At 40.1% G+C, this 22,024-nt stretch overlaps 1 protein-coding gene across 1 annotated transcript in view; it reads right to left on the reverse strand.

The window, feature by feature from the left end:
- mtnr1bb (melatonin receptor 1Bb) overlaps nt 1-18,565 on the reverse strand; it is a 127,548-nt gene extending 108,983 nt beyond the window's left edge. Inside the window, exon 1 of the mRNA XM_061740642.1 lies at nt 18,316-18,565. Coding sequence (XP_061596626.1) covers nt 18,316-18,565 — 250 coding nt within the window. The remainder of the gene's footprint in view (nt 1-18,315) is intronic.
- Nucleotides 18,566-22,024: the final 3,459 nt, after the last annotated feature.

The raw sequence follows: 22,024 nt of genomic DNA on the forward strand, positions 1-22,024 counted from the left end.
TCTCGAAATTTTGACTTTTTTCTCGAGATTTCAACTTTTTTCTCGACATTTCCACTTTTTCTCGACATTTTGACTTTTTTCTCGACATTTTGACTTTTTTCTTGACATTTTGACTTTTTTCTCGACATTTCCACTTTTTCTCCACATTTTGACTTTTTTCTCCACATTTTGACTTTTTTCTCGACATTTTGACTTTTTTCTCCACATTTTGACTTTTTTCTCGACATTTTGACTTTTTTCTCCACATTTTGACTTTTTTCTCGGCATTTTGACTTTTTTCTCAGCATTTTGACTTTTTTTCTCTACATTTTGACTTTTTTCTGGAAATTTCAACTTTTTTCTCAACATTTTGACTTTTTTCTCGTCATTTTGACTTTTTTCTCCACATTTTGACTTTTTTCTCGACGTTTTGACTTTTTTCTCGGCATTTTGACATTTTTCTCGACATTTTGACTTTTTTTCTCAGCATTTTGACTTTTTTCTCGACATTTTGACGTTTTTCTCGACATTTTGACTTTTTTCTCCACATTTTGACATTTTTTCTCGGCATTTTGACTTTGTTCTCGAAATTTTGACTTTTTTCGCGAAATTTCAACTTTCTTCTCTGCATTTTGACTTTTTTCTCTGCATTTTGACTTTTTTCTCGACATTTTGACTTTTTTCTCGACATTTCCACTTTTTTCTCTGCATTTTGACTTTTTTCTGGTCCAGAACACGTCCTACAACTTGGTAAACACGGACTCAGATGAACAACTATGTCACTATCAATAACAAAGACTCAGCAAAAGTGCAAACCGTGATTGGATTACCTGTGGAATCACCTTCAGATGAAATACTGGGCAGTAATTGTTTTCTGTACGACATTAGCAGTCTCTCACATGGTTGTGAAGGGATGCACGTCCCTTTTTACAGCTGCTTCACTTCACTGTTGTTCTCATGCACAGCTCTCTGCTGCAGGGGTTTAATCAGTACAGACTTTGGGCTGTTGCAACACTTGTATTTTTCTTCTTCTTCTCCATTTTCTGCTGGAGTGCTCGGGATGGTTTTCCTGTTGGATGAATGGATTTCAGCCAAGCGTCAGCTTTCACACGCACGGTCTCGGGTTTAGCTGCAAACCCAGCTCAAGTCATCACCCGCCCATCACTGAGCTTGACATGTGGCCTGAGGAGTTAAAGGCGACCTATTATGGCATCTTAAGGCTGATTTATGGTTCCGCGTTACACGCACCGTACGGTGCGTGTAACGCGGAACCATAAATCAGCCTTAATCCCTATTTTAAACAGGCCTTGAATCTCTTAAAAACAAGCTTTTGATTGTTTTTGCTAAATAAATTAGAAATTCAGCCTCTAATCCATGTCTTTATCTTCCCATTCTCTAACCTCATTATCTATGCGGGATTCTGAGTGGGCGGGGCTATGATAATGAGGCTCTGTGCTGATTGGCTGCCTGAATGACGCGATACACCGCTACGGAAAAATGGTGGAAGCTTCTCGACATTTTGACTTTTTTCTCGAGATTTTTCTTGAAATTTTGCCTTTTTTCTCGAAATTTTGACTATTTCCTCGAAATTTCAACTTTTTTCTCAACATTTCGTCTTTTTTCTCGAAATTTCGACTTTTTTTCTCGATATTTTGACTTTTTTCTCGAAATTTCAACTTTTTTCTCGACATTTCCACTTTTTTCTCAACATTTCCACTTTTTTCTCGAAATTTCGACTTTTTTTCTCGATATTTTGACTTTTTTCTCGAAATTTCCACTTTTTTCTCGACATTTCCACTTTTTTCTCAACATTTCCACTTTTTTCTCGAAATTTCGACTTTTTTTCTCGATATTTTGACTTTTTTCTCGAAATTTCAACTTTTTTCTCAACATTTCCACTTTTTTCTCAACATTTCCACTTTTTTCTCGACATTTTGACCTTTTTTCTCGACATTTTGACCTTTTTTCTCGACATTTCCACTTTTTTCTCGACATTTCCACTTTTTTCTCGACATTTTGACCTTTTTTCTCGACATTTCCACTTTTTTCTCAACATTTTGACTTTTTTCTCTACGTTTTGACTTTTTTTCTCGACATTTCGCGAGAAAAGTCAAAATTTCGAGAAAAAAGACGAAATGTTGAGAAAAAAGTCAAAATTTCGAGAAAAAAGATTAAATGTTGAGAAAAAAGTCAAAATTTCGAGAAAAAAGATGAAATGTTGAGAAAAAAGTTGAAATTTTGAGATTAAAAAGGAAAGGAAAAAGGAAGAAAAAAAGGAAAAAAAGAGAAAAAAAAGGTCAAACATTTTTGAAAAAGCTCCAGGAGCCACTAGGGCGGCGCTAAAGAGCCGCGGGTTACCGACCCCTGGCGTAGCCGCCCACTACACCACATCCAAGTACACTTGATTTGTTAAACCTTTCTTTACATGGCAGTTGTGTTCAAGTTATAGGAAGACGATTAAACGATAAAGAAAGCCCTTGTGACCCATCCCGTCTCCGTCAGTCGCTCTTTGAGAGGAAATAAAGGAGTAAAAAGGAGTAAAAAGGGTCGTTTGCTCCCTGACTCCGTTTAAAGATGACTGTAGCGGTCTGGGAACATTAGACTATAGATGTATGATTAAACTCTGAATTTATCCTGCATTCGTGCGAGTGCAGTTGTTCCCACAAGTTCTCACATTTAGAAACATATCTGAGCCGCAGGCGTTCCCTCTGAAAGTCTGAGATTCAAACACCAGTTTCACCATTAAAGCCGCTCAGCTGAATCCAAACGCAGCGGCGTTTCTTTCAAGTGTCCAGTGTGTTTTATTCTGTTTTAACAGGTCCTGCCATGTTCTGCATGAGTAGAAATGAAAAGGAGCAGAGATAAGTTGTTAAAAATACCTTCCTGTTACAGAAAAGGAGGTTTAATCTCAGATCTGGAGACAGAAGCCTCGGCGTGCAGCGATCACACGTCTGTCTCTGCACATAAACTCAAGAAAAGACTGAGAGAAAAGTATTTTTTCACAATAATATCCGATCAAGATGATTCAGAATCATGTGATCAACCTCAACTAAAGGTTAGGACCAAATAAAACCCTCCTAAAGAGCAAAATGACTCAGACTCGAAAAGATTCGCTCTAATAAAATGTACGGTGCAAAAACTCAAAATCTTACCAGGAATATTGGTCTTATTTCTAGTTAAAATGTCTAATTTTTAGTCAAGAAATGTAATTACACTTAAAACAAGAGTCATCACCAGAACAATAACCTGTTATTTGACAATTTTCACCTGTTTCAAGTAAATTTTCACTTGAAATCAGTAGAAAAATCTGCCAGTGGGACAAGATTTATCTTCTTATTATAAGCAAAAAAATCTTGTTCCACTGGCAGATTTTTCTACTTATTTTAAGTGAAAATCTACTTGAAACAGGTGAAAATTGTTGTTTTTTTTCCAGTGATGAGTCTGGTTTTAAGTGTAATGAGATTTTTTCGAGAAAAAAGTTGAAATTTCGAGGAAAAAGTCAAAATTCTGAGAGAAAAGATGAAATGTTGAAAAAAAAGTAGAAATTTTGAGATTAAAAAGGAAAGGAAAAAGGGAGAAAAAAAGAGAAAAAAGGAAAAAAAAGAAAAAAAAAGGTCTGACTAAAAATGAGACATTTTAACTAGAAATAAGAACAATATTCTTGTAAAGATTTGGAGTTTTTGCAGTGTAAAATCTGAGCAAATACAAAAACGTGTTTATTATGTTCTCAATTCCAAGCATGCAGCTGCTGCTTTTGGGATATAACTTTTTAAACTATTAATTAATAAGGGAGAACAGACAACTTGTGGTTACTGAAGAGATATTTGCTGATTTATGGGATATGCAAATAAATGCACATTTCCTGCCCCTAATTGTTGTTTGATAAAAGCACGAAACAGCCACTCAGCAAAGGTGGCAGAAAATATCCATCTTGTCAGTTTGTGAATCTTCTATTCCCTGTGAGTCACGCGAGGCTGAAATACTGATGTTTGAGGCTGAAATACTGATGTTTGGCTTCATTAATTGAAAAGACAAATACGTCTGTGGAGCAGATTAGAGTGAGAAAGCTGGGAACGGGGACGTAGAGCATATGGTGACCACTGGATCTCATTTCCCTCCGGGGATTAATGAAGCGTCGTTGAGCTGAGTTCAACTGAAGTAGAACAAAAAAACTACCGTCAGCAGGAAGAGCTGCAGCTTTACCTGCAGCGTTACATTCCCTTAAATGATGTGGCAGTTAATGTTTTTATTCTCTCATCAGTTCATCATCAGGATTACAGTGTTTTTAGACGGATTCACGCACATTCATCGTTCTCCTGTAATAATGACTCAATGGAAAACTCTGCCAACAGAATTTATTCAGGTAGAAGTCCAGCACCTTCTCACATCTGGCCAAGCGTTGGTTACTGTCAAGACAGGTGTGTGTACATTTATGAAGTGTGTTGTGTGTCTGTGTGTGTTTTAGCTTTAAATCTTAGGTGCCAACATCTTATTATTCAAATGTTTTTTATTGAATTTTCACATAAAACATTCAAACACGAAGCAGCACAATAGTACAAAGTACAAAGCAGCAAAAAAAGCAGCCTATGGCTTAAAATAAGTAATGTAATATTGATAAGTAAATAGATAAGTAATAAATAAATATATATATGTATGTATGTATGTATATATATATATATATATATATATATATATATATATATATATATATATATATATATAAAATAAAAATAATAAAAATAAATTACATTTAATAAAAAAAAGAAATGAAAGTATAAGAAAAAGGAAAAAAAAAAATTAAAGCTGCAAGCAGCGATGAACGGATGAACGGGCCCTCGCACTCACGGCCACCGTCCCCCATAAGCATATCAGAAATGACACCACCCACAACTTCCTATGTTATACCATTCAAAAGTTATAGCAGAAAAAAGGGACAACCAATCAGAAGAAGGGGCGGGGCTAATTCAGGCCAATGAAGGTCAAGGACTCAATACCAAGTCCCATGACACCACCCACGACTCTCTATGTCAAACCTTTCAAAAGTTATGGCAGATAAAAGTTTTCTAGGGGGCGCTGTTGAGCCGTTAGGCCACGTCCATTAATGCAAACCATTAAATATCAAATTTATCGCCAGGCCTGGCTTGCATGCAAAATTTGGTGAATTTTGGGGAACTATCAAATATGGACCAATCAGATGAAGGGGGGCACGCGTTTCGGCGTCTAGTTTTGTCTTTAAGTTGTGACATGATACAGGTGTGTAGCGATTTTTGTGCATGTACGGTCAAAACGTATTGTGGGGCTTGAGGCACAAAGTTTTTTCTGTATGGATCAATCAGATGAAGGGGGAGCGCACTTTTTGGCGTCTAGCGTCGCCACGGTAACGCTTTTGACTGAGAAAAGTAATGCGCGTAGTTGCAGGATGGAGACGCACATTTCGATGTATAACACACCTGGGTGCACGTTACGGTTCGGGCGAAGAAGCGGCCGAAGAAAGGGCATAAATTGCGGCAAAATTACACGATTAATTAAAAATGGCCGACTTCCTGTTGGGTTTACAGATGAGAAGGTTTGGAATACATCTGCCCAGAACTTAGCCAGCCTGGGACAGAACAGAACATGTGTCTGAGATCAGATCCAGGTTACATCTAGGGCTAGTCTGCTCCTGGACAGATGTAGCCTATAGATCAGTGTCTCCCCCCCTATAGATCATCCTATAGAGCACCTTGAATTGTATTACAGTTTTTCACAATTGTTTAAACACATTTATTGGAACATCAGACACAATGTGCACAACCTGAAACTCATGTTTCAGGTGGCTGAACCTCCTGCTGAACTCCAAGCACATTTACTGCTCTAGACTCACATTCCCATTCCATACCACACATTTCTCACAACACTACACACAATTCCCAATACCCTGCACACTCTTCCTGAATTCTCTCTGTTGCTGTTCACACAGAACACACAGTCAGTCACATTTCTAAACTCCAAAGGCTGTTGTGCAATATGCAATCAGCAATTTGCCATTGAATTGATATTCATTGATGAAGCGGGGTTCAACCTTGTAAAAAGAAGTTGCCGAGGGAGGAATATCATCGGCCAGCGTGCCATCACAGAGGTCCCTGGCCAACGTGGAGGGAACATAACAATGTGTGCTGCCATCAATCACCACGGCGTCCTCCATTACCATGCCACCCTTGGCCCCTACAACACTGCACTTCTACTAGCATTCCTGGACCAGCTCTACAACATCATTGTCCAGCCAGACCAGATGGAGGACACAGAGGTGGTCAGGTTTGTTGTTATCTGGGACAATGTCAGTTTCCATTGGGATGCTCTGGTTCAGGGTCCATCCAGAAGTTGATGTCCTATATCTCCCTCCATACTCTCCCTTCCTCAACCCAATTGAGGAGTTTTTCTCTGCCTGGAGATGGAAGGTATATGAGAGAAATCCTCAGTCACGGATCCCACTGCTGCAGGCCATGGAGGACGCATGGGGCGATGTCACTGCTGAGGTCTGTCAAGCTTCATGCGGCGTTGTAGGAGATTCTTCCCCCGCTGCTTGGCCAGGGAGAACATCGCCTGCGACGTGGACGAGGTCCTGTGGCCAGCCAGGGATGAAAGGCAGGATGCAGCCTAAAACTTTTGTTCTGTTTCTATTTTCTGTCAAGTTTTCATCCACAGCTTGCTGTGATGTCCAGTGGACTGCACATTTTGAGTCCAAATACTGTAAGATATTATTTGTTGTTACAGTAAAGAATCGTGTGTTTTCTATTTGAGTAGCCTATACATATGAATACTATATGGTGATAAATTACATCCAACAGCTGAAGGTGTAACACTGAACATACAAATGCATGATTCTACTGAGACATTCATATAGTGTTTTCCATTCATACTATAGTCTTCCATTCTGCACATCAGTGTTCAGTGGGTGCTTAGAAATGTCTACTCAAATGATGTATGTGTTTGGCATTTGAGAAGGGAATACCATTTAGTGAAGAGTTAACACTGTTTTGAAGATAGAGTGTGCTTTTGCAAGAGAAGTGTAGGATTTTGCATTTTGTGTGTGAGTTTTGTAATTTTTGTTTAGAGTTTTGAGAAAGTGAGGTAGTCTATCAGGAAATGTGTTTAAACAATTGTGAAAAACTGTAACTCGTGTCTGATGCACACAGAAGACGAGCGTACAAATTTTATTTTGCGCTGCCATTCCAGATCGGACATTTCTATCCCTAGCTCCTCCTCCCACTGCATTCTTATGCGTCCAGGGGACGGGGAAGCCAATTTGGATGTTTTCATCTAGGATGGACACCAAACCCTACGGGTGGGGATTCAATAGGTGTCAACACCTGACAGCTCTGCTGAATCTGCTCCCACGTTTTTATTTATCTATTTCATCTATTGTCTCTTTACTTTGTTCTGCTCTTTTACTTATTTTTTCTTTTTCTATAACTACTAATTTGTATGCACTATTCCACCAACCTGCCCAGGGACGACAGTACAGGTGGAAAATAGCAAGTTGCTACGACCTGGACCAATCATAGGCTGTTCTGCTGTAAAAGAGGAATGTCTTACTGTCCCTGTTTGGAAATAAATACATTACAAAAATGACTCGCGCATCTTTGTTGTCGCCTGAACGCGCAGCGCTGGTGAAGCTGATCAGGGGGAGGGATGGAGTGATGGAGAGATGGAGGGATGGAGTGATGGAGTGACGGAGGGAAGGAGGGATGGAGTGATACTCTGATACTCTGACAGAGAGTGTAACGTCATGATGAATCCCAGCTGTGGTCCAGATGTCCGGAGTGATGGAGGGATGGAGTGATACTCTGGTCCAGATGTCCGGCAGCAGCAGCAACATTTCCTCTAAATCCTCTGCTGGTCTGGATCGCGTCACTTCTGTCAGTTAGGGGCATTAAAAGCTTCTGCTCAGGATCACGTTTGTGTGTTTAGTCAAATCTGCACTTTTTAATCAGCAGGTCGAGCGATGACGCTGGAGCTGCGTTAGTGGGCGGGGAGGGCAGGACTCACGCGTTAGTGGGCGGGGAGGGAGGACTCACGGATCCACCAACACGCTGGAAACAGAGCAGGAATGACGTAAACACTTATCACCTCCTACCCCTGCCACATATAACAACCAAAACCAGGATAAATACTAAAGAAAGATGCATATAAAATATAGAACAGCCTAAATAATGAATTAAAAAACTGTAGTTCAATAAATAAATGTAAAATGATGTATAAATCCAATATAATCAAAAGATACAGGAAATTAGTGTGATACAAAACCATATATATATATATATATATATATATATATATATATATATATATATATATATATATATAATGCTCCATATTATATGAAACGATTACAATAATAAGAATAATTGTTGTTGTAATAATAATATTTATATAATTTAAAATTTAAAATTGTATTACTTGCGTATAAAGCCCAAAACGGCTTAGCTCTGCATTATTTACAAGACCTGATAGAGCCTTATGTTCCTGGCAGAGCTCTCCGTTCTCGGAGTGCAGGTTTACTCGTAGTTCCTAGAGTATCTAAATGTAGATTTGGAGGGCGGGCGTTCTGCTATCAGGCACCATTACTATGGAACCAACTTCCAATCTGGGTTAAGGAGGCTGACACCACCTCCACCTTTAAAACTAAACTTAAAACCTTTCTGTTTAGTAAAGCCTATAGTTAGTGTTTAGTAAACCTCTAGCTGGTGTTGGTAAATCTCTAGGTAGTGTAAACTTTAGTGTGTTAGAGTCGCTCCTGTAGTTTCTTGTGCTGGCCCCACCTTCTCTTCTCTTTTTTCTCTTTTGTACATGATGCAGCATCCTCTGCTGGTGGTGAAGAGCATCTCTGAATGCAAAACACCGGATCCTGCAGCGTGGGAGTGAGAGGGGCAGGGTAACGGTCAGGGTAACGGCCCGGTCAGGCGGGGGAGAGGTTTGTCCGTCAAGACTCCTCTCCTTGGCCCTGCCCCTGCTAAACCTTTCCCCGACCCTGCACCCCAACCTGGGACTTGCTGATTGGGCCGGAGCTTCGGGAGCTGCGTGCTGGCCTGCGGTCCCCACCCCTGGTCATCCCGTTGCTGCTTCCACCTGCCTGCTGTGCTGCTGACGTCCCTGACCCACCAGTCTGGCCCTCGGCAGGAGGGTCCCCCCTTATGATCCAGGTCCTGGTCCAGGTTTCTTCCCTCCTCAAGGGGAGTTTTTCTTGCCACTGTTTGGCTTAAGGCTTTTCTCCCACTAGGAGAGTTTTTACCTGCCATTGTTTATGTAATAACTGCTCGGGGGTTTATGTTCATGTTCTGGGTCTCTGGAAAGCGTCTAGAGACAACTTTTGTTGTATTAGACGCTATACAAATAAAATTGAATTGAATTGAATTGTTCTACCCCAGACTTAGCAATAGTTGGGTCACGTGTTCTAATCTAATTGGTTCTGTCGTTTGAATGTTCACTACCCTTTTATTGCAGCAAACAGAACTGTTGTACAGACAATTTTCCAACATTAAAGTTTTTCAACATTAAAGTTGATTCTGATTCTGATTTTGTTTAGAGTGATTTCAAGTGTTGAGAAAAACTTGTGCTTATTGACCAATCCCCATTATTCTGTTAACAGTGTGACATTATTTCTAGAATGTATAGCTGTCAGGAGTCTTACTGCTACAACATGTGGTTATGGTCGTTTTTAAGGGGAAAAGGTAAGTGTATCATTTACCCCAAGCTGTCTCACTTTACACCCTTGACTTTTCTGGTCCGTCTCACTTGACCACTTTTCTAAAAACAATCGTATTTTCACTGCCCTTTGTCCTAAACACATTCTGACTATGTATGTTGCTAGAAAACATCCTGAACTAATAGTAAATGTGCAAATAGTATTGATATATCATTTTAGCTTGCATGGAGGGGAGGAAATGTAAAAAGTGTCTCACATTACCTATGTAATAATAGTGACCCACAAGTAGCAGAAACACGCCAGAGTTCCGGGGCGGGACTAGGGACAAGGGGGTGGCCGGGGAAGAGGGGGGGGGGGGGCGGGGGATGGGGGGTCCCTGAGGGTGATTCAATTCAATTCAATTCAATTCAATTCAATTCAATCTTATTTAAAAAGGGACAGTGTACAGTTAAAACATAAATGCTGCCATCTGATGCTCTGTACCAGATTATAGCTTTAAGCTAATTTGCATCTGCAGTCCCTTAGCAGGTCACAATAAAAAAATACAGTAACAAAAGAAATACACGGATATTTAAAACACAATTTAAAACAACATGGCTGCACACATCTACGTGCAATCCCCCCACCCCGACACGCCCCCACCCACCCATCCCCTTATCCCACATACACACACCCAGAAGAGAGGCCACATTAATGGTTACAGAGCTGAGCAGCTTTTAACAGATAACAAGTTGGCTTTAAATACCTTTCAGTCTGAAAGGTATTTTAAAGTTATATTACATTACATTTGTTTTATTCTTTATGTTTTAACCATTGTAGAAGCCATGATGCCAATAAAGTACACCAGAAAGATGACCTGGGGCCAAACATCCTTTGAGGAGATGGAGAAGGTCCATGCAGGAAAGAAGTCCTTAAGGGACTTCAAGGATCAGAATATAGACTAAAGTATCTGACCAGTGCCGTGGCCTCAATCCACTCAAGTGCCGCCAACTGGCATTTGAATATGCAAATAAAAACAATATCCCTGTCCCTGACAATTGGACAACGAACCAATGTGTAGGTTGGCTAGGGTATGCAAGAGATCACATGATTGTGTACTGTAGGTTAACGAACTGATATTGCCACAAAGCTTAATCTTATAATAATGTATTATCTACTGTTTTAGGTGAATCTTGGTTTTCTGGCTTCCTAGCACGTCGCCATCTCCCTGTCCGAACTCCGGATGCAACATCCTTGGATAGAACTAGAACCATTAACATCCTTGGATAGAACTAGAACCTTTAACATCCTTGGATAGAACTAGAACCATTAACATCCTTGGATAGAACTAGAACCTTTAACATCCTTGGATAGAACTAGAACCTTTAACATCCTTGGATAGAACTAGAACCTTTAACATCCTTGGATAGAACCTTTAACATCCTTGGATGGAGCTAGAACCTTTAACATCCTTGGATAGAACTAGAACCTTTAACATCCTTGGATGGAGCTAGAACCTTTAACATCCTTGGATAGAACTAGAACCTTTAACATCCTTGGATAGAACTAGAACCATTAACATCCTTGGATAGAACTAGAACCTTTAACATCCTTGGATAGAGCTAGAACCTTTAACATCCTTGGATAGAACCTTTAACCTCCTTGGATAGAACTAGAACCTTTAACCTCCTTGGATAGAACTAGAACCTTTAACATCCTTGGATAGAACTAGAACCTTTAACATCCTTGGATAGAACCTTTAACATCCTTGGATAGAACTAGAACCTTTAACATCCTTGGATGGAGCTAGAACCTTTAACATCCTTGGATAGAACTAGAACCTTTAACATCCTTGGATAGAACCTTTAACCTCCTTGGATAGAACTAGAACCTTTAACATCCTTGGATAGAACTAGAACCTTTAACATCCTTGGATAGAACTAGAACCTTTAACATCCTTGGATAGAACTAGAACCTTTAACATCCTTGGATAGAACTAGAACCTTTAACATCCTTGGATAGAACTAGAGCCTTTAACATCCTTGGATAGAACCTTTAACATCCTTGGATAGAGCTAGAGCCTTTAACATCCTTGGATAGAACCTTTAACATCCTTGGATAGAACTAGAACCTTTAACATCCTTGGATAGAACTAGAACCTTTAACATCCTTGGATAGAACCTTTAACATCCTTGGATAGAACTAGAACCTTTAACATCCTTGGATAGAACTAGAGCCTTTAACATCCTTGGATAGAACCTTTAACATCCTTGGATAGAACTAGAACCTTTAACATCCTTGGATAGAACTAGAACCTTTAACATCCTTGGATAGAACCTTTAACATCCTTGGATAGAACTAGAACCTTTAACATCCTTGGATAGAACTAGAACCTTTAACATCCTTGGATAGAACTAGAGTTGTCCCGATCCGATCACGTGATCGGAAATCGGGGCCGATCACGTGATTGCAGACTCGATCCGGACTCGGGCATTATGAGCCGATCAGGAATCGGATATATATATATCAGGGTTTCCGTTGTCCGGTAAAATATGCAGAAGTCCGGTATTTTATAATCTCTCCGGTCAAAATGTCCGGTGAAAATACTCACTGGGGCTGCGGGACTAGGGACTAGAGTCCCCGGGAGCACCGCGGAGGGACACGCCGAGCCCCGGTGCCGGGAGCCGGGAGGAAGCGGAGCTGCGGCGCCGACATCCACGTGTGCGTTGATTTATGGTTCCGCGTCGCACCGACGCAGAGTCTACAGCGTAGGGTTCGCTCTGCGTTGGTGTGACGCGGGACCATAAATCAACGCACACGTGGAGTAGTGGGCTCGGAGCGGCAGCCATACACCGCATGCGCGCAGAGCACGCCTGTTTGTTTTGAAGCTGAAGCAGCCCTATGCTATCATGTCTGTTGTGTGGAATTACTTCAGAGTGAACGAGGATTTTTTTATACTGACTTAAGAATGTTCAAGCTGCCTACCTCCTATGTGCTCAGTTTACAGTACACATGTTAAAATATAATAAAAGGGTCATCCTGCATAATTTTCTTTTCTCTTCTTCATTTTTTATTGTTTTATAAAAGTATCGGATCGGGACTCGGTATCGGCAAGTCCTCAAAATCAAAGGACTCGGACTCGGACTCGGGGGCAAAAAAACCTGATCGGGACATCCCTAGATAGAACTAGAACCTTTAACATCCTTGGATAGAACTAGAACCTTTAACATCCTTGGATAGAACCTTTAACATCCTTGGATGGAGCTAGAACCTTTAACATCCTTGGATAGAACTAGAACCATTAACATCCTTGGATAGAACTAGAACCATTAACATCCTTGGATAGAGCTAGAACCTTTAACATCCTTGGATAGAACTAGAACCTTTAACATCCTTGGATAGAACCTTTAACATCCTTGGATAGAACCTTTAACATCCTTGGATGGAGCTAGAACCTTTAACATCCTTGGATAGAACTAGAACCATTAACATCCTTGGATAGAACTAGAACCTTTAACATCCTTGGATAGAACTAGAGCCTTTAACATCCTTGGATAGAACCTTTAACATCCTTGGATAGAACTAGAACCATTAACATCCTTGGATAGAGCTAGAGCCTTTAACATCCTTGGATAGAACCTTTAACATCCTTGGATAGAACTAGAACCTTTAACATCCTTGGATAGAACTAGAGCCTTTAACATCCTTGGATAGAACCTTTAACATCCTTGGATAGAACCTTTAACATCCTTGGATAGAACTAGAACCTTTAACATCCTTGGATAGAACTAGAACCTTTAACATCCTTGGATAGAGCTAGAGCCTTTAACATCCTTGGATAGAGCTAGAGCCTTTAACATCCTTGGATAGAACCTTTAACCTCCTTGGATAGAACTAGAACCATTAACATCCTTGGATAGAACCTTTAACATCCTTGGATAGAACTAGAACCTTTAACATCCTTGGATAGAACCTTTAACATCCTTGGATAGAGCTAGAACCTTTAACATCCTTGGATAGAACTAGAACCATTAACATCCTTGGATAGAGCTAGAGCCTTTAACATCCTTGGATAGAACCTTTAACATCCTTGGATAGAACTAGAACCTTTAACATCCTTGGATAGAGCTAGAACCTTTAACATCCTTGGATAGAACCTTTAACATCCTTGGATAGAACCTTTAACATCCTTGGATAGAACTAGAACCTTTAACATCCTTGGATAGAACTAGAACCATTAACATCCTTGGATAGAACTAGAACCTTTAACATCCTTGGATAGAACTAGAACCATTAACATCCTTGGATAGAGCTAGAACCTTTAACATCCTTGGATAGAGCTAGAGCCTTTAACATCCTTGGATAGAACCTTTAACATCCTTGGATAGAACTAGAACCTTTAACATCCTTGGATAGAACCTTTAACATCCTTGGATAGAACTAGAACCTTTAACATCCTTGGATAGAACTAGAGCCTTTAACATCCTTGGATAGAACCTTTAACATCCTTGGATAGAACCTTTAACATCCTTGGATAGAACTAGAACCTTTAACATCCTTGGATAGAACTAGAGCCTTTAACATCCTTGGATAGAGCTAGAGCCTTTAACATCCTTGGATAGAACCTTTAACATCCTTGGATAGAACTAGAACCTTTAACATCCTTGGATAGAACCTTTAACATCCTTGGATAGAACCTTTAACATCCTTGGATAGAACTAGAACCATTAACATCCTTGGATAGAACTAGAACCTTTAACATCCTTGGATAGAACTAGAACCATTAACATCCTTGGATAGAGCTAGAACCTTTAACATCCTTGGATAGAGCTAGAGCCTTTAACATCCTTGGATAGAACCTTTAACATCCTTGGATAGAACTAGAACCTTTAACATCCTTGGATAGAACTAGAGCCTTTAACATCCTTGGATAGAACCTTTAACATCCTTGGATAGAACCTTTAACATCCTTGGATAGAACTAGAACCTTTAACATCCTTGGATAGAACTAGAGCCTTTAACATCCTTGGATAGAGCTAGAGCCTTTAACATCCTTGGATAGAACCTTTAACATCCTTGGATAGAACTAGAACCTTTAACATCCTTGGATAGAACCTTTAACATCCTTGGATAGAACCTTTAACATCCTTGGATAGAACTAGAGCCTTTAACATCCTTGGATAGAACCTTTAACATCCTTGGATAGAACCTTTAACATCCTTGGATAGAACTAGAGCCTTTAACATCCTTGGATAGAACCTTTAACATCCTTGGATAGAACCTTTAACATCCTTGGATAGAACTAGAACCTTTAACATCCTTGGATAGAACTAGAGCCTTTAACATCCTTGGATAGAACTAGAACCATTAACATCCTTGGATAGAACTAGAACCTTTAACATCCTTGGATAGAACCTTTAACATCCTTGGATAGAACTAGAGCCTTTAACATCCTTGGATAGAACTAGAACCTTTAACATCCTTGGATAGAACTAGAACCTTTAACATCCTTGGATAGAACTAGAACCTTTAACATCCTTGGATAGAACTAGAGCCTTTAACATCCTTGGATAGAACTAGAACCATTAACATCCTTGGATAGAACTAGAACCTTTAACATCCTTGGATAGAACCTTTAACATCCTTGGATGGAGCTAGAACCTTTAACATCCTTGGATAGAACCTTTAACATCCTTGGATAGAACTAGAACCTTTAACATCCTTGGATAGAACCTTTAACATCCTTGGATAGAACTAGAACCTTTAACATCCTTGGATAGAACCTTTAACATCCTTGGATAGAACTAGAGCCTTTAACATCCTTGGATAGAACTAGAACCTTTAACATCCTTGGATAGAACCTTTAACATCCTTGGATAGAACTAGAACCTTTAACATCCTTGGATAGAACCTTTAACATCCTTGGATAGAACTAGAACCTTTAACATCCTTGGATAGAACTAGAACCTTTAACATCCTTGGATAGAACCTTTAACATCCTTGGATGGAGCTAGAACCTTTAACATCCTTGGATAGAACTAGAGCCTTTAACATCCTTGGATAGAACTAGAACCATTAACATCCTTGGATAGAACCTTTAACATCCTTGGATGGAGCTAGAACCTTTAACATCCTTGGATAGAACTAGAACCTTTAACATCCTTGGATAGAACCTTTAACATCCTTGGATAGAACTAGAACCTTTAACATCCTTGGATAGAACCTTTAACATCCTTGGATGGAGCTAGAACCTTTAACATCCTTGGATAGAACTAGAACCTTTAACATCCTTGGATAGAACCTTTAACATCCTTGGATAGAACTAGAACCTTTAACATCCTTGGATAGAACCTTTAACATCCTTGGATAGAACCTTTAACATCCTTGGATCGAGCTAGAACCTTTAACATCCTTGGATAGAACTAGAGCCTTTAACATCCTTGGATAGAACCTTTAACATCCTTGGATCGAGCTAGAACCTTTAACATCCTTGGATAGAACTAGAGCCTTTAACATCCTTGGATAGAACCTTTAACATCCTTGGATAGAGCTAGAACCTTTAACATCCTTGGATAGAACTAGAACCTTTAACATCCTTGGATAGAACTAGAACCTTTAACATCCTTGGATAGAACTAGAACCTTTAACATCCTTGGATAGAACTAGAACCTTTAACATCCTTGGATAGAGCTAGAACCTTTAACATCCTTGGATAGAACTAGAACCTTTAACATCCTTGGATAGAACTAGAACCTTTAACATCCTTGGATAGAACTAGAACCTTTAACATCCTTGGATAGAACTAGAACCTTTAACATCCTTGGATAGAACTAGAACCTTTAACATCCTTGGATAGAGCTAGAACCTTTAACATCCTTGGATAGAACTAGAACCTTTAACATCCTTGGATAGAACCTTTAACATCCTTGGATAGAACTAGAACCTTTAACATCCTTGGATAGAACTAGAACCTTTAACATCCTTGGATAGAACTAGAACCTTTAACATCCTTGGATAGAACTAGAACCTTTAACATCCTTGGATAGAGCTAGAAGGGATGATGGGACGGGGGACTTCAACATTAATCTCGAAATTTCGACCTTTTTTCTCGACATTTCGACTTTATTCACGAAATTTTGTCTTTTTTCTCAACATTTTGACTTTTTTCTCGGCATTTCGACTTTTTTCTCGAAATTCCACTTCAACATTAATCTCGAAATTTCGACCTTTTTTCTCGACATTTCCACTTTATTCACAAAATTTTGACTTTTTTCTCCAGGGGTCTTACCCGAGTTCCTGAGCTTGCGGTTCCGGAACACGGAGATGATGACCAGCAGGTTCCCCAGCGCCTTTTTTCTCAACGTTTCAACTTCTTTTTCGAAATTCTACTTCAACATTAATCTCGACATTTCGACTTTTTTCTCGACATTTCGACTTTTTTCTCAACGTTTCAACTTCTTTCTCGAAATTCTACTTCAACATTAATCTCGACTTTTCGACATTTTTCTCGACATTTCGACTTTTTTCTTGACATTTTGACTTTTTTCTCGAAATTCTACTTCAACATTAATCTCGACTTTTCGACATTTTTCTCGACATTTTGACTTTATTCACGAAATTTTGACTTTTTTCTCGACATTTCGACTTTTTTCTCAACATTTCGACTTTTTTCTCAAAGTGCATAATGTAAAAAAAATCTTCCTCCTCTAAAATATTATTTTTATTTTTTCTCCTGCCTGGCCTTAATACTCTTGATATATATATATATTTTTTTATTTGATCTTTTTATTTACGTGGCATGCACATGACGTTCCCAGCCCGAGTGGGCTTACAAGACACCAAAAAAGAGAGAAAGGAACATAAAGCAAATGAAAGCCAGACAACAGACCCTGTACCAATTAAACATATAAACAATCCTGACGCTTTCTCCAGGCTTCAGAAACAAAATGAGCCAACTTAAAAACATTGAAGCTAAACAACCCGTCCATTCTATCATGGTCAGAGCACCAGAACATTTCCGGTTTTTTAACAAACATTTCGGTAAATAATGGAGTTCTCAGTTCATCATACAGAGGGCAATATAACAAAAAATGTGATTCACTTTCCACTTCGTTAAGTTCACATAATTCACACAACCTTTCATCTTCGGGAATGTTTTTAAATCTGCCAACTTCAAGATTCAAGGGAAGGATTCCTGTTCTCAGCTGAGCCATTAAACACCTTTGATTTCTTGTTATTTTGCTTTAACAGAAGGTTCAGGGCCATAATTGTGCTTGATTTGGATGTATGTTCGTAATTTGGGTTTAAACAAAATCTCATTTAACCATTTTGTCTTAAATAAAGCAAAAAACGTATCACTAATTGAAGTAATTGAACAGGTTAAGTTATTCCTATACATATACTGTAATCCAACCTCTTCAAATAATGCAAATATTTCTGATATAATACTCAATTATATAGTCAAAATCAAACAAATCAAGGTAAACAAAGCATTCAGTAGCCTATGTAATAACAGTGACCCACAAGCAGCAGAAGGGGATGGGGGTCCCTGAGGATGAGAGGTCGACCTCTCATCCGGGTTACCTCTGCGTGACCTTTAGGGGGTTTGGGGGGGACCGGGGACCGGGGGGACCGGGGACCGGGGGAACCAGGGGGGAGACCGGGGGTCTTACCCGAGTTCCTGAGCTTGCGGTTCCGGAACACGGAGATGATGACCAGCAGGTTCCCCAGCACGTCCACCACCGTGGTGAAGATGAGCACGCTGGCCAGGATGGCGATGACCCAGGCGGGGCGCGGGGCCCCCGCGGGCCCCCCCACCCCCAGGACGCGCTCCTCCAGCTGGCCGGGCTGCAGCTGCAGCCGCGGCGGCGGCGGCGGCTCGGACTCGGTGCGGTTCTTCACGAGGGTCAGCGCGTCCGGCATCTCTGTTTAGGTCCGGGGTGAAACATGGGAGCCCCCCCTCCCACCCCCACCACCCCCCACGGGCCGGGGGTCGGTACTTTTACTCGGGGTGTTTATCTCCCACGGTCCTCACATCTGGACGGTCCTGCGTCCCCAAAGCGCAGCCGCTCATGCGTGACGCGCTGCGTCCTGTCAGCTGTCAGCGCGTCCACACCGCGAGGATTCTGTTACATCCACGGTCCTGCGAGCCTCCCGTGGGGCTGGGATCGGGCTGGGGGGGTTGTGGGGGGGGGGGTTTAACGGGCTGCGTGGCGAGACATCCTCCCTCACATGCCGCCGCTGCTGCTCATCTCCCACGTCCCCTGCGCGTCTCTCCTCCGACTGCAGACCCGGATCCTTCCTCCTCCTCCTCCTCCCGGCTCCTGCTGCCGGATCCACGCGTGACGTCCCCGCTCGTGGGGGTGGGGGGGTTGGGTGGGGAGGGGTCGGATCGCAGATCGCAGCGAAGCACAGTCCGATCAGCGCATCAGCGCATCAGCGCATCAGCGCGCCGCGGGACGGAGGAGACGCGTCTCTGAAGAAGACGCGCATACTTCTCTATTTTTAGACGGATTCAAATGGGTGCTTTTTTTTTTTTTTTTTTTTTTTTTTTCGCGTGAAATCCTTAGAATGAACAACAATAACAACAAAACAACGTGCGCGTCAGTGGATCGAGGGAGTTATGGAGGTGTTCAAGTTCACGCAGCAGCGCTGATGGAGCGGATCCTCCAGCAGGGTGCGCCTTAGGGTGCAAAAACTCCAAATCTTAACAAGAATATTTGTTTTATTTCTAGTTAAGATGTCTCATTTTTAGTCAAATAAATCTCATTACATTTAACAAGACTCATCAATGGAAAAAAAAAACAATTTTCACCTGTTTCAAGTAGATTTTCACTTAAAATAAGTAGAAAAATCTGCCAGTGGAACAAGATTTTTTTGCTTGTAATGAGAAGATAAATCTTGTCCCACTGGCAGATTTTTCTACTCAAGTGAAAATTTACTTAAAACAGGTGAAAATTGTCAAATAACAAGTTATTTCTCTGGTAATGACTCTTGTTTTAAGTGTAATGAGATTTTTTTGACTAAAAATGAGACATTTTAACTAGAAATAAGACAAATATTCCTGGTAAGATTTTGAGCTTTTGCAGTGCAACTCAGACCATGAACAAAAACTCAGATCCACTGCAAAAACTCCAGATCTTAACAAGAATATTTGTCTTATTTTAGTTAAAATGTCTCATTTTTAGTAAAAAAAAATCTCATTACACTTAAAACAAGACTCATCACTGAAGAAACAACAATTTTCACCTGTTTCAAGTAGATTTTCACTTAAAATAAGTAGAAAAATCTGCCAGTGGAACAAGATTTTTTTGCTTTTAATGAGAAGATGAATCTTGTCCCACTGGCAGATTTTTCTACTTATTTTAAGTGAAAATTTACTTGAAACAGGTGAAAATTGTCAAATACAGTTTTTCACTATTGCTTAAACACATTTCACGATACTGCCCTCACTTTTCACAAAACTCTAAACACAAAACACTTTTCTAAAGCTACGTACACTAAACCTCACAGTTTCTTTTCAAAACCAACCCATCACACCAAAACAGATGCTCATATGCTCAAAAACCAACCCATCACACCAAAACAGATGCTCATATGCTCAAAAACCAACCCATCACACCAAAACAGTTGCTCATATGCACAAAAACCAACCCATCACACCAAAACAGTTGCTCATATGCTCAAAAGCAAACTCTGACACCAAAATACCACTCAAGGCCTGTGAAAATGTAAACACTACTGAGCATCATTAACCACATTACCAAAAAAATTTAAAACACAATGTTCACAGTGTGAGACTGTTCTTTTTACAGTTTCACAACTGCCAGGATGCATTTGAGCAACCCTTATTTATTCTCAAATATGTTTTGGGCATTTACTATAGATTTGTGCATTTCATGGGAATAGTTACATAATGCAGAAAATGCAGTAATATCACAACTCAATGCAAAAATGAGTACTGTAAACTCCATAGAGGATCCATTACACACAATAGATACAGTACAGTAACAATTGAGAACACAATGTTCAGGGTGCGATTTCTTTTATTACAGTACGTTTGAAAATTGACACAGTATGTTGTATGTTGACACCGAAATCATGGGGCGGCATCACGTTGGGCTGGGTCGGGCCACAAGACCTCATCAACGTCACAGGCAATATTGTCCATAGCCAAACAACGTGGGAAGAATGCCCTGGCATGCCACACCCAGCCTTGGAACGCCTCCACAGCCACATCATCACAGGCCAGGTCCATAGCCCTGAGAAGGTTCTCTCTGGTGTAAGGTTGGCGGTCATAGACCTTCCACCGCCATGATGAGAAGAACTCCTCTATTGGGTTTAGGAACGGAGAGTAGGGTGGCAGACATACACTAATGAATTGCTGATTGATGTTACAGTTTTTCACAATTGTTTAAACACATTTCCTGATAGACTACCTCACTTTCTCAAAACTCTAAACACAAATTACAAAACTCACACACAAAATGCAAAATCCTACACTTCTCTTGCAAAAGCACACTCTACCCTCAAAACAGTGTTAACTCTTCACTAAATGGTATTTCCTTCTCAAATGCCAAACACATCTGACACGAACTCCTCTTCTTCTGTCTTGATCATCTATTTTTGTTTTTGAGCCTTCAGCAAACTGCACTGACTTATATAGGTGTGGTCACATCATTTGCAATAGGTGTTTTCAATTATGAGTAGTTGTGTTTACTGATTGAAACCAGGTATGTTCATTGTGTTCAAGTTTTGCTGATTGTGGGTAGCATTTTGCATCACATGAGCTTCACAATGGATATTGGAGCAGAGTTATATGCAAAATGTGTTTTAGCACGGTAAAATGTGTTTAGAGTTTTGAGAAAAAGGGGATGGGTTTTGTGAAAAGTGTCTACAGGTGAATTGTGTTTGTGGTTGTGGCAAAAGGGGGGTAGTTTTTCTAAATGTGTTTAGGCAACTGGTCATTTGGTTTAGAGTACTGGGTTTTGTGTTTTGGCAATAGAGAAAAACTGTAACAAGTTATTTTTCTGGTAATGACTCTTGTTTTAAGTGTAATGAGAGTTTCTGACTAAAAATTAGACAATTTAACTAGAAATAAGACAAATATTCTTGTTAAGATTTTGAGTTTTTGCAGTGTAGCGATGGTTTAAATTCATTGAAAGACTCAAAAACTTTTGTAATGTTCATTCAGAAAGTGTTATTGTGGCGTTAAATGGAGAACAGGCATAGACGAGTCGCGTCTTTGCAGCGAGTTGGCTTACAAATATATTTGAACCTTCGTATTTTCACATAAAAAGTGAAACACATAATGTACCACAGTGTTTTCCATGAGTATTTACCCTCATTATGTCGATAATAGTAATATACAACACAAGGTAT

This window comes from Cololabis saira, chromosome 14 (genome assembly GCF_033807715.1).
Source record: "Cololabis saira isolate AMF1-May2022 chromosome 14, fColSai1.1, whole genome shotgun sequence".
NCBI lineage: Eukaryota > Metazoa > Chordata > Actinopteri > Beloniformes > Belonidae > Cololabis > Cololabis saira.